Here is a 12,656-nt window from a genome sequence, read left to right as displayed (position 1 = left end):
AACAAAACGGCTGGTTGGGAGATCAACACACCTACCAGTGGCCTTGTCTTCAAACCCCATCCACCCTAGTTCCTGAAACTTCTGTTCCATCTGGGCACACAATCTCTCCCCCGGTGTATCCGAGCTGGATAAGGCACACATAATAGGGAGAGGGTGCTTCCTCAGACGGCATGACCGCCGCTGAGAGACGCTTTACTGTTTTGTGGGAAATTAGAGACAGCAAGTGGAATCGACAAGGTGAAAAGGGCTCAAAATCAACATTGGGCACATTTTCAATTTTCCATACCTGCTAACATTACGTCCACATGAATGAGTGCTGTACAACGTGGGCAAACTGTTACCTAATTACAAGGGACATCATTCCACTAGCAGTGGGCAGTGTGGCACCATACTCCTGCTGGTGACCTCATCTGTCACTTCCACCCAGGCCTGCTCACTCTCCGAGGCTGCCTACTTCTGGGCATCTGCTGGGAACGGAATCTCCCTACAGGCCCTTACAGCTTACACCCAGGTACTCATCCTGAAACGGAGGTGCAGTCTGTTCACATCAACACTCCATCTGCTAAGTGGCCGGGTCCATTCGGACTCTTCAATGCCTCCTGTTCAGACTCTCACCAGATCCCATTAGATACTGAAGCTGAAACAGATTGCTGCCGGTCTTTATCACCTTCCTCCTGCCCCCCCACCCCCATTCCAATGTGTCAGGAAAACTGGAAATCACATGCAAATACGGTGGCTGAATTAAAAAGCAAACATGAAAGCACTGCTGAAATGCTCATGTCCCTGACACACTATTAGTAACCCTCACTCTGAGTGGGTCTAACTGTTAAACTTCAGCCTTGTGTTTCTTATCATGGTAATGGCTGATTGAGAAGATTGGAGTATTAAATGTTGGGGTATACGGATACAATTCTGTAAAGGTGCACGTTGTACAACATTTGGGTGTTATCGGAGCTGGGGGTGTAGGTCAGACAGCACATAGTTAGTAATGTTAGCCAGTATGGCAGATTCAGTGATGTTCCCCCACCCCCAGTTAAATCTATGACTTTGAGTTTTGTTCTTTCAGCCCAAGATGTGACATTTCTCACAAACTGTTTTTCTATCTGGCTGGCTGCCTTATTGATACAGATTCCAGGTACCCATACAGCACACAACATAATTTTGTCCGATTATCACAAATTGCAGATTAAAAGCTCACAAATTCTGCAACAAACTGGTGAATATAATAAAAGGCCTTTTGTCCACCACCATCCTCAAAATCCAGGCTAAGTCAGCTTTTGAAAACAAACTAGGAGGTAAATGCAATATCTTTACATTCTGCTTTCCTCATTCATAGGGACAGAATCAATCAGTGTTTACTTTTGATACACAAATGTTACTAGCAATTACAGTTTCTGATGTTGAGGTAAAATGCTTAATGGGTTAGTATCTGTTAATTAACAGAATTTAAAAAGATTAATGCCTCTGCTAACATATCATGTGAAGCAAAGTTGTACAAGCACACTAAACATTTATCTAACATCGCAAACTGTAAATTCTAGGCTGCAGTAACTGTAATCTATGGAAAGATTTAACCAATGCTGCTATAGTGTATCAACTATCGTACTGTATTAGCAATCTAAATGCATCATTTCTAACTGAATGCAGTGACCTAGTAATTTAGTGCATTAACAGAAAATTTTAAAAATTAGCAACATTGCAGGATCATCTTTAAAATCTAACTGGCTCTTTACTGTCTTTTCTGGAAGAGGAACCACAACCACTATCACTGGCTCCCATACAATCCAGGCTACATTCTTGATTCTTAATGCTCTCTGAAGTGGTTCAAATATGTCACTCATCATTAATATAGCACAGGAGGTGGTCATTTGGTCCACTGTGCCTACCCTACATTTTGGCAACCACTATCCAATTAGTCCCGCTCTCTTGCTACTTCTCCATAAATTATTCCTTTTCAAGTAGGTAAGAAATCTCCTTTGAAACCTACTATTATCGCACTTTCTGTCACCTTTTCAGGAAACGCATACATGGGGGGCGGGGGGAGGTGGGGGAGTCTCACTTTCTCCCTACAAATCTCGTCAATGTCCTCTGCTTCTTTTTAATGTCAGGAATATACTTTATTCGTAAAAATATCTTTATATACATAGTCACTGAGCAGTTTGGTTCTGTACAGTAGCATATGAAGAAACGAACATACAAATATTGGAATCTGACTCTATCCAAACAAACCAAAAGGCATTTCTAATTGCACACAACTACATTTGCACACATTTGTGGCATCGGGGAGGGTCCAATAACTGAACAGAGCCCCGATGCAATCTTGGCAGAAAGAGCTTCAATTGCTCTGGTTTCCTCTGACAGTCCAAAGATGTGCAGGTTAAATTGGCCATGTTAAATTGACCATAGTGTCCAGGGATGTGTAGGTTAGGTTGATTAACCATGGGAAATGCAGGGTAATGGGGTCGATCCAGGTGGGATGCTCTTCGGAGGATCGGCATGGACTCGATGAGCCAAATGGAGAAAAAAAAAAAAATGGGGCGGCACAGCGCCAGGGACCCGAGTTCGATTCCACCCTTGGGAAACTGTCTGTGTAGAGTTTGCACATTCTCCCCGTGTCTGCATGGGTTTCCTCTGGGTGCTCCGGTTTCCTCCCACAGTCCAAAGATGTGCAGGCTAGGAGGATTGGCCATGCTAAATTATCCATAGTGTCCAGGGATGTGTAGATTAGGTGGGTTACAGGAGGATGGGATGCTGAGGGTCGGTGTGGACTTGTTGGGCCGAAGGGCTTGTTTTCACACTGTATGGATCCTACGATGGTCTTTCCTCCACTATGTTTTGGTGGCAGCTGCCCCAAGCTTTCGTGCTCACTGGCTCGCCTGTCAGTGTAAAGCAAGGAAGAAACTGTTTGCAGTCAGCTGTTAAGTAGAAGAACTTAGCCAGAAGGCACTGCTTCCTTCTGAGGGTTAATAGAGTTTTTCTAATTATTCATTCACGGGATGAGGGCGTCGCTGGCTAGGCCAGCATTCATTGCCCAGAGGGCTGATATGAGCCAACCACATTGCTATGGGTGTGGAGTCACACGTAGGCCAGACCAGGGGTAAGGATGGCAGTTTCCTTCTCGAAAAGGCATTAGTGAACCAGATGGCTTTTTATGCCAACCGGCAACGGATTCATGGTCATCATAATTCTAGATATTTATTAAATTTAAATTCCACCATCTGCCGTGGTGGGATTCAAACCAGGATCCCTAGAACATTACCTGGGTCTCTGGATTAACAGTCCAGCGATAATACCACTAAGCCATTGCCTCCCCAACTTACCAATACAGCCCACATTCAAAGATGAAATAGTCATAAAAGCAAAACAAGAGTTTTATATGGAGCATACATCACAGGGAGATATAGTGGTAGTTGGTCCAAGTATGTAAAAATGCTGCAATAATTACTCATTGTAAATCTGGCAAAAAAAAATGTCAGGGGGGTAAACTGACCTGGATTCTCACTGCTGGCATGAGGTTCAATAGTAAGATCATACATTAGTGCTCTTAAAATAAAAGAATTCTAACAGATTATGCATTTCAATATAGTTGTTCATTTTTATGAAGTGTGAAATACTCATATTACAGATATCATCATATAGTTCAGTAATGCAATGTTCTGTTGTTGATAAACAATAGAATCGGTAACGAGATTGACTTCACACAAAAACAACATGATGAAAACAATCTGATAAAAGGTACGCTAAATGCTTTGACCAGAAATGCAGTGCCCACAGCTCCTTCTCGGAGAGGTCAGATGAAAATGCTTCACGGACTGTTTTCCAGGAAAAAGATCATTTTCCGTCTAGATCAATTTATGTATATTATTTTGGCAAATTTGTTTTGAAGTTCAAAACACTCATTAATTTCAAGAAATAAAAGTCAACATTTTGCCATCCAGCAGATTAGCAGCTAAGATCATAACCTGATTTAAGTGATTGCCATCAAGATAACAACTGGGACAATACAAATAGGTCTTAATGTCCCTGAAATGGGAGACAGTAGAGATGAAAAAAAATGGAGAGAAGAAAAATTGGCTAGAAGTTAGGACTTGTCAAAGACATTCAAGGACTGCAACTGGACAGGACATCTGTGCAGATGTCAAGTGAGTGAGACTGTGTTCGGCTCTCCCTCAGGTAAAAGAGCTTACTGACAGTTGGCAGAAACTTGCATCAAGGTACAAAAGCATTGGTAGCACCTATGGGGTTGTATGTGGCAACCAGTGATGACTTCATAAGGAAAACAACAAAATAAAAAAAGACACCAAACTCCAACTGGGGTGTAAAGTAATGTGATGTATCTGCATTTTCTTAAAAAAAAAGACTAGAATAGAACATGGATTTTAACTTCTTGAAGAAAGCACAGTAAAATCATTTCACTCACCAACACTGAGAACGTGTATCATTGCCCAGATATAGCCTCCTGGGTCAAACTGAAAGACAGGAAGTTTTCTTTCAGGTTAAGAAAACACATACTCATTGCTTCATAGCTCCCCTACAAGGGGATTCAAGGGAACTACAGTGGAAGTAAATCGTATAAAAAGAACAAACTGTAAATATTTATAACATGTACAGTCTACTCACTTCTCGGAATACTGCATACAGTTAATATAACAAGCTTCAGGAATAAGAAAAAAAAGTTATTTGAACCAGCCATCCTATCCTTTTCTCCTTAAGTCAGTCCTGCTTACCTTCTTGCTTCAACTCAGGTTATACTACATAAACTGGAATAAAACATGAGTACTGTTAACATACCGATTTATCAAGTGACCACAGGTCAGTAAAATCATTTATTACTGTCTCTACAAGGGCTCATGAACATTTCGAAGGTTTTCCAAAACGAGATCAGACAAGAAATAATCAAGAACAGTTATTATTTTGGTTGCAGTATAACACACTTTCCACATGCAATGAGTTCCAGGACATTTAAATCCAAAATACAATGTAATGGATTCAATTAAAATATCTCAACAATATCAGCTAACAAATCTGAAATCAAGATATTGTCAAGGCAATGACTGGAAGCAGAAAGCAAACACTTTAAGCATTAAATCATTCCCCACGGGCACAGCAACTGGCTAGGAGTGGATGTAAATTACTACATCATGTACACTTGTAACTACCAGCCAATGATCAGAGACCCTGGAGAATGTACGTTTATGAAGCTCCCCAGTAAAGTTCCTGCTTTACCTTATGCAGTTAGAATTTGCTATCCTAACAAGGATTCAGTTTGATGGTTTTCCAGATTAATGACTCACACTAACAAATAAAAAAAAATACCATATTGAAACACCTGCAAGCAGAACATTTGTAGACTCAAATTAATGTGAAATTTGAACAAGGTAGTGATTTTATTCTAAATACTTCGATAATGAAAAGAGATGTGCACGCAGCCAAGAAACTGCATTGTAGAAATCAAACAGTCTCGGATTCCAGCCAATCAACCTGAGACGGTGGCAATTGATCTCCACATTCCAGAGTTTGGGATGAGAAACAAAAGCTGGGAAACTCCCATCCAGGGATGTTCACCAGAAATGTGAGCACAGACTTGGAAGCAGGCCATACTCACACAGAAAGTGGATTGTAGCACTGCATAACGTGAATTTATGGCACTTTAATCTCACGCTACACACAAGTAATTATAAGTCACGGTCTTCTCAGGGTTTGATTAGAATAATTTTGGCGTAAAAGGCTCTGTAATTAGTACATCAATGCATGGACTTGCAGTGGCCTGAAGTAATAAGATATGCTGCTTTAAAATAATTGCCAGTGTGCTTCTATCAGAGTGCCTCACTGGGCGGTTATGTAGCGGGGGAGGGGAGGGAAGAAAAAGAGGACAAAGATTACACCTCAGGTCAGACGGCAGTTCAAATCTATTGTGCAATTAATTCAGACATCATGGAAATTAATATCGATTCATTACAAACTTGGCTCAACTTTTCTTAATTCTGCTGATGTTGATTGGAGTCAAGGTTGTTCAAAGATATTATTTCCCACTGGAATGTCACAGTTAGGAGGATTTGGTGTCAATTTTTTTTTTTTTTTTAAATCGACCTGAAACATACAGCATTATGTGTGCTTAACCCCTCCAGTGCTGGAAAGCAGTTTATGCTTCCAAGTGTGGTGGATTGTGGGAAGATGGTTAGCTGTCATTTCAGGTCAGGAACGTTACTCATCTGCAAATTTCTCTTCCCCCTTCCACCATCTGAAAGTATCTTAAACTTTTAACTCAGCCCTCGTGAATTTTCAATCAAGCCCGAATGCCATTTTGTAACGGACGAAAAAAAACATCTTCCTAAGATGTTGATTTCATCTAGCTCCAGAGATCTGACAGAACTTAGAGTTCCAAAGTGTCAAAGAAACTTTACTTTTCCGTTTTAAAAAGAAGAGTAGAGGGAGCTTTACTCTGTATTCAATCTGGTGCTGTCCCTTTTCCACGAGTGCCTGATGGGGACGTTGTCAGGGGACTTGAATTTTCTGTTTATATCACTGTTTTAAAAGAGTACAGATGGAGGGGTGGGTGAGAAATGGTGGAAATCGCGCATGCGCTCTCACTCTCACTCCACCCTGACCCAACAGTAACACCTACATCCCATGAACAAACAAAACATGTTTTAAAGGATATCAAATTATCAAACAAATAGTTCATAGGGCAGATGTCACTCACTTACCTGAGGGTCACTGTATGCCAAAATGACAGCAGATAAAGGAAACATAAACATACTGAAAGAGAATCAGGATACAAAATGAGTAAGCTCCAGTTGTGGTTATACCTTATAACTGTTCCTTATCAGTGGAATTCTGCACTGCGTTAATGGTATAACTAAGTAATTAAAGGATGCATTCAGATAAAGGCTATTTGATCCAAATTCATTCTGTCATTTGTTAACCTTGGTAGTTTCTTATTTTTGATAGGTCAATTCCATGCCTTTTCTACTAAAAGGGTTTTTTTTCCCCCTCTGATGCAGATCTGTTTATTGTCTATCAACTTGAATTTCTCCATTTCTAATGCCTACTGTCCCCACAGATTCCAACATTACTTTGATGATCAATTCACAATATTACACAATTTGAAATCACATCTGGACATCACCCAGTTAGTTTTCCTTCACCTCATATGGCATTCTCCTGGGTGCACTTAGTTTTAACACCACTCTCCAACTGTTTAACATTCAGCAAACATTCATTCAGTAGTGAATGTAATTAATCTATAGCATTTGACAGATATATAAAAGCGTAAGATTAAATATGGCACTGAACAAACTTACCCGAGGAACTTAGGCCAAGACAATTTCTGTGTAAAAGAAAATTTAAGAAACGATGACTTGTAATCAGTTAAAAGTTATGAGTGTCAGTATTTTGTTTTAGTTTATGAAGCACAGGATCAATATTTAAGATGGTTTACGTTCAAATATGAAACAGAAATCACACAAGTTTAGACCTTCTGATCGAGCAAACCGGTCAAGGTACTGACTTTACAGTGAAGCTATCTATTCTCAGCATGTTTCCTTCAGTTTCAAAATATTGCTAAAAGAAAATTTTTATTTTTATTTTAATTTTATTTTATTTTATGCTTCATTTTAAAAGCCACTTGCTGCAATGTATTCCTTGTTTCAATAACCCTTTATGAGGGAACATTTCTTTTAATCATACCAGGTGACTTCGAGATTTTGTGTTCACCAGTATAGGAAATAGCACTACAGATGCCAGTATCGTTCTAAAATTTGGATTTGGCATTGTAACTAAGCAGCTCCAGATTCCTTCTGTGCTATGCAAGATGTCCTGAACCCACTTACACCATCCTTTACCACAAGACTTTCACCCCTGCTTCAGACTCCTGCAAGGGGCAAGCACAAATTCAAATTCAATCCGAAACTCTGCAACATTTAGGTTCACCCACATTTGGAGTATTGTGTGCAGTTCTGATAGCCATTCTATAGAAAGAATGTGGATGCTTTGGACACGTTTACTAAGATGTTGCCTGGTTTAGAATCTATTAGCTATAAGGACAGGTTGGCAAACTTGGATTGTTTTCGGTAGAGTGCTGGCAGCTGAGGGACAATCTGATAGAAGTTTATGAAATTATGAGGCATGGACAGGATGGATAGACAGGGTCTTTTTCATGGGTGTAAATGTTAAATATCAGGGGGGCATAGCTTTATGGTGTTAGTTTAAAGGAAATAGTTTTACACAGAGTGGGAAGGTGCCTGGAACTTGCTTCCATGGGAGGTGGTAGAAGCAGAAACGATAGCAACATTTAAGGGAGGGAATAGAATGATGCAGACCAGATGCAGGCAAATGGGATTAGTTGAGAATGGCATCATGGTCGGTACAAACATGGTGGGCTGAAGGGCCTGTTCTATGTTCTCAATACTCTGCTGTCAATTTGTACTTACTGGAAAGTAGGTTGAGGCTAACTATTTTGAAACCTAAAAGTCCTCAAACAAGAGATGTGAAGGTGCAGCAGACAAGATAGAGCAGATTCAAAACCACGTACCACAAGCAGTGTGCATTCATTTCTATTGTGCAAGTGTACTGTAAATGTATAATTCCAATATAGGCATGTGGATGATGCTGAAAGTGGCATATTTTCTGCATTTCTCTTGCCCCCACCTTGGCATTGTGAAGCTAACAAGAAATTTTTTCTTTTCCTTTCAAGCATCAAGGCCCTCAAGATGCAACAACTCAGATACCCATGGCCCTCTGGAACTTTCCTCTCCTCCCCTCCCCTTCCCTCTGATTCCATCCCATCCCCCAACCCTACCTCCTGTTGGTTATCCACCATCCCTCCGAAACTTCCACTCTCTGATGCTGAACGTTCTGTACTCAGCAAAGGCCTCAGCTTTATTCCTCTGCCTCCCCGCATTGGTCACCTCAATTTCTCGGTCCCCCTCACCCAATCCAACCTATCGCCCTCCAAACCAACTGCACTCTGTGCACTTAGATCCAACCCTGTCTTTGTTAAGGGTGGTGCCATCGGAGTCCTCTCCACCACATCCAGACACATATTCCTCTCCCCTCCTTTGTCTGCCTTCCACAGGAACTGTTCCCTCCAGTACACCCTGGTCCAATCTTCCTTTATCCCCAACACAACACGCCCCACCTCGCCCACACAGCCCTATGGCACCTTCCGCTGCAACTGCCAAAAATGTAACACTTGCTCATTTACCTCCTCCCTCCCCACTATCCAAGGGCCCAAACATACCTTCCAGGTGAAGCTGCACTTTACCTGCACTTCACTCAATCTAGTCTACTGCATTTGCTGCTCATAATGTGGTCTCCTCTACACTGGGGGAATGAAGTGTAGACTGGGTGACTGCTTCGCTGAACATCTACATTCTGCCCGCAAAAAAGACCGAGCTTCCAGTTGCCTGCCACTTTAACACATCACCCTGTTCCCTGGCCAACATCTCTGTCTCTGACTTGTTGTAGTGTTCCAGCTAAGCTCAGCGCAAGCTGGAAGAACAACACCTCATTTTCCACTTGGGGACCCTGCAGCCCTCCAGACTCAATATCGAGTTAAATAATTTTAGGGCTTAATCTCTCCCATGTCCCAGCCCCCTACCCCACACACCAGGCCTTGTTATCACATAGCCTGCCATTACACATTACCTGTTGTTAGTCACTAACAGTCCCCATTAACAGCTATTCACCCAATCATTATCAACTCCTTTGACTATCCAACTGCTCTTTTCTCTTTTTGGGCTCTATCCCCACCTATCATTTACTCCTTACCCTCTCCCCCAACCCTTTCTTCTGCATATAAACTGACATTTTCCTAGCTACCATCAGTTCTGAGGAAAGGTCACCAGAACCAAAACGTTAATTCTGATTTCTCCCAACAGATGCTGGCAGACCTGCTGAGCATTTCCAGCAGCTTCTGTTTTTGCTTGTGAAGATAATGGTTCTTGTGATCTCTTTAGGGAGCACCATCTTATTAGTCAGGAAATTCCAGGTTTTTGACTCCGTGATACTGAGGATATTGCAGTATATTTCCAAGGTAAACTGATGATATGAGTGGAGTGGAGCTGATGGTTCACTTATTATGTTGTTACTCCTGCCCTTGATAGTGGACTGGCATGTGCCATCATTGAATTAAGCTTGGTAAGTTGCTGCAGCCAAAGTGCATTCATCGTGAAGGGGGATAAGACTCAGACAGAGTTGATAATGCTATTGAGATTAAAGCAATCATTACTTAAGTGTCTGAAGTGTTGTTGAAGCTGTACTCATTCAGGTACATAATGAATATCAATCACACTCTTGACTTGAGCCTCACAGATTGTGAAAAAGCTTTGAGGTACGGACATGGCTCACTCTTTCCAGAGCATCCAAGCTCTGTGCTCCTCATGAGTGGCTCAGTGTTGGGATGGCTGATCCACCTACCCTTACTGGCCAATGGTAACCACTGGAAAATGATGATTGATAATACAATGATTGAACCTCAGTAGAATGGCTATCAGTGCTGCTTTGGCGTTTGCTTGTTGGAAATGCATCATTACCTGGTACTTTTGTTGTAAGCATTACATGTCATTAATTAGCCTAAGCTATGTATCAGTGATACTCGCTGCCGCAGATGGCACCCAGTTCTTCATCATTGGCGGAATTCCAAATGGAGCTAAACATTGTCTCAACCTCTTTCAACAGACTTCCAAACCTGGCTCAGGGTGGCAATGACACTGCAGTTGTCTGCAAAGCATAGGTCACATATCTACACTTTAGTTTTGGCATCAAGGAGGTTAAGAGTGTGTTATGTGGATGGTAATGGGTACTGAGGGAAGTGAATGTGCAATCACCACATACGTGGATGACAATTGCTAGAGTTTGATACAAAGAGTCTGCGAAGGGATATGGACAGGTTAAACAGGTGGGCACAAACTTGGCAGATGAAACGTGTAGAAAATGTGAGGCCATGCACTTTGGCAATAAGAACAGAGCAGCTGGATACCACTTAAACAGAGAAAGCTGCAGCATAGAAGGATTTGGGAATCCTTGTCAATGAATCATAAAATAGTGGGCACCCAAGGTCAGTAAGTAATAGGAAAGACAAATATTGAATGTTGGCCTTTATTTCAAAGGGAATGGAGTATAAAAATAGGGAAATTTTGCCAAAACTATACAAGGCACTAGTCGGGTGACAACTAGAGTCCTGTCAACAGTTCTGGGCTCTTATCTAAGCAAAGATATATTGGTATTTGAAGCTGACCAGGGAAGATTCACTAGGTTGTCCAGGGTATGGACACAATTTTTTCTTTAAAATGAGTAGTTGACTAGGTTAAGTTGTATTCATTGGAATTTAGAAGAAAGGCAGGCGACCTTATTGAATCATACAAGATGTTTAGGGGATTTAACAGGGTTAATGCGTAAAAGGCTGTTTCCTCTTATGGGAAAGTCGAAGACCAGAGGACATAATCTCAGAAGAAAGGGTACCCCTTTGGGACAGGGTTGAGGAGGAATTTCTTCTCTCAGAAGGTAATGAATCTGTAGAATTCTTTACTGCAGAGAGCGGTCAAGGCTGGATCGTTAAGCATAATCAAGGCTGAGGTAGCCAGATTTTTACTTAGCAAGGGAATCAAGGGTTATGGGGAAAAGGCAGCAACTGGAGTTGGGGGATCACCAGATCAACCATCACCTCAAATGAATAGCCAAGTAGAAATGATGGGCTGAATGGCCTCATTCTACTCCTATGTCTTATGGACAACAGATTTGATTTTAATTAAATACACATGGTCTGACAACCAAGCAGATTATCTCCCTCTAATGTTTCCATAGTCAGGCCAGACATCCCCTGTATGACACACTCGCTTAATCTTCCATGATCCCAATTTGCTCACTAATGCTCCAACTATACCAGATATGCATTACTTGCCCACTCCCCTCTTCCTTTTATATAGTTCAGGGCCCTCAAACTGTTTTGTGCAAGACATCAATTTGCTTGCAATTCCTCCAGATCGATGCAGTTTATTTGATATTCACGGCGATCTTCTCTAGCCTGCTGAGACCAAGTGCAGGTCCATTTTGCATTCATTTCTGAGTCATTTTAAAAAAAAAACGTGCAATCTTTAGGCTGAGTTATTCTCATGCCTTTTTTTCCCCCAAAAGGTCATTTTTTATTGTATCACTGAGACTCCTTGTATAGAACCGAGCAGCTTTCACCTCATTGGAAAATCTGCTGACCATTCAAACTAATCACCTTCTCATTGTGATGCGGTCATCATTCCAGATTCTTAATTTCTACCTTATTCTCTCTCCCTCCCCTTTCCCTTTTGCTCAGCCTTACTGGAGGTGACGACTATATACTGTTTCAAGCTCTGACAAACATTCCAAATTTAGATGTACTAATCTATATTTTCTCCTTTTGGGTGTCGTCAAACTTGCCGCCCATTTGCAGTAATTTTACTTTCTCTCATTAACTTTTGTTTCTATTTCTTATGGTCAATTACAAGATTATTCTTCTTTTCAGTGTTGGTTCAGTGAAAACAAAATGGCATTTAAATATGAGATAGTAGGAACTGCAGATGCTGGAGAATCCGAGACAACAAGGTGCAGGGCTGGATGAACACAGCAGGCCAAGCAGAAGGGTCTAGGCCCGAAACGTCAGCCTCTCTGCTCCTATGATGCTG

At 41.4% G+C, this 12,656-nt stretch overlaps 1 protein-coding gene across 4 annotated transcripts in view; it reads right to left on the bottom strand.

Annotated features, from left to right (window-relative positions):
• The window catches only part of LOC109935618 (transmembrane protein 241), a 126,689-nt gene that overhangs the window by 96,014 nt on the left and 18,019 nt on the right, over positions 1–12,656 (bottom strand). For all 4 annotated transcript variants that reach the window (XM_048595568.1, XM_020534262.2, XM_020534260.2 and 1 more), the window contains exons 6-8: positions 7,305–7,330; positions 6,708–6,759; positions 4,421–4,469 (exon numbers count right to left, since the gene is read on the bottom strand). In XM_048595568.1, coding sequence (XP_048451525.1) covers positions 4,421–4,469; positions 6,708–6,759; positions 7,305–7,330 — 127 coding nt within the window. The remainder of the gene's footprint in view (positions 1–4,420; positions 4,470–6,707; positions 6,760–7,304; positions 7,331–12,656) is intronic.

Source organism: Rhincodon typus, chromosome 4 (genome assembly GCF_021869965.1).
Source record: "Rhincodon typus isolate 14 chromosome 4, sRhiTyp1.1, whole genome shotgun sequence".
Lineage (NCBI taxonomy): Eukaryota > Metazoa > Chordata > Chondrichthyes > Orectolobiformes > Rhincodontidae > Rhincodon > Rhincodon typus.
This window is presented reverse-complemented; position numbering and strand designations above follow the sequence as displayed.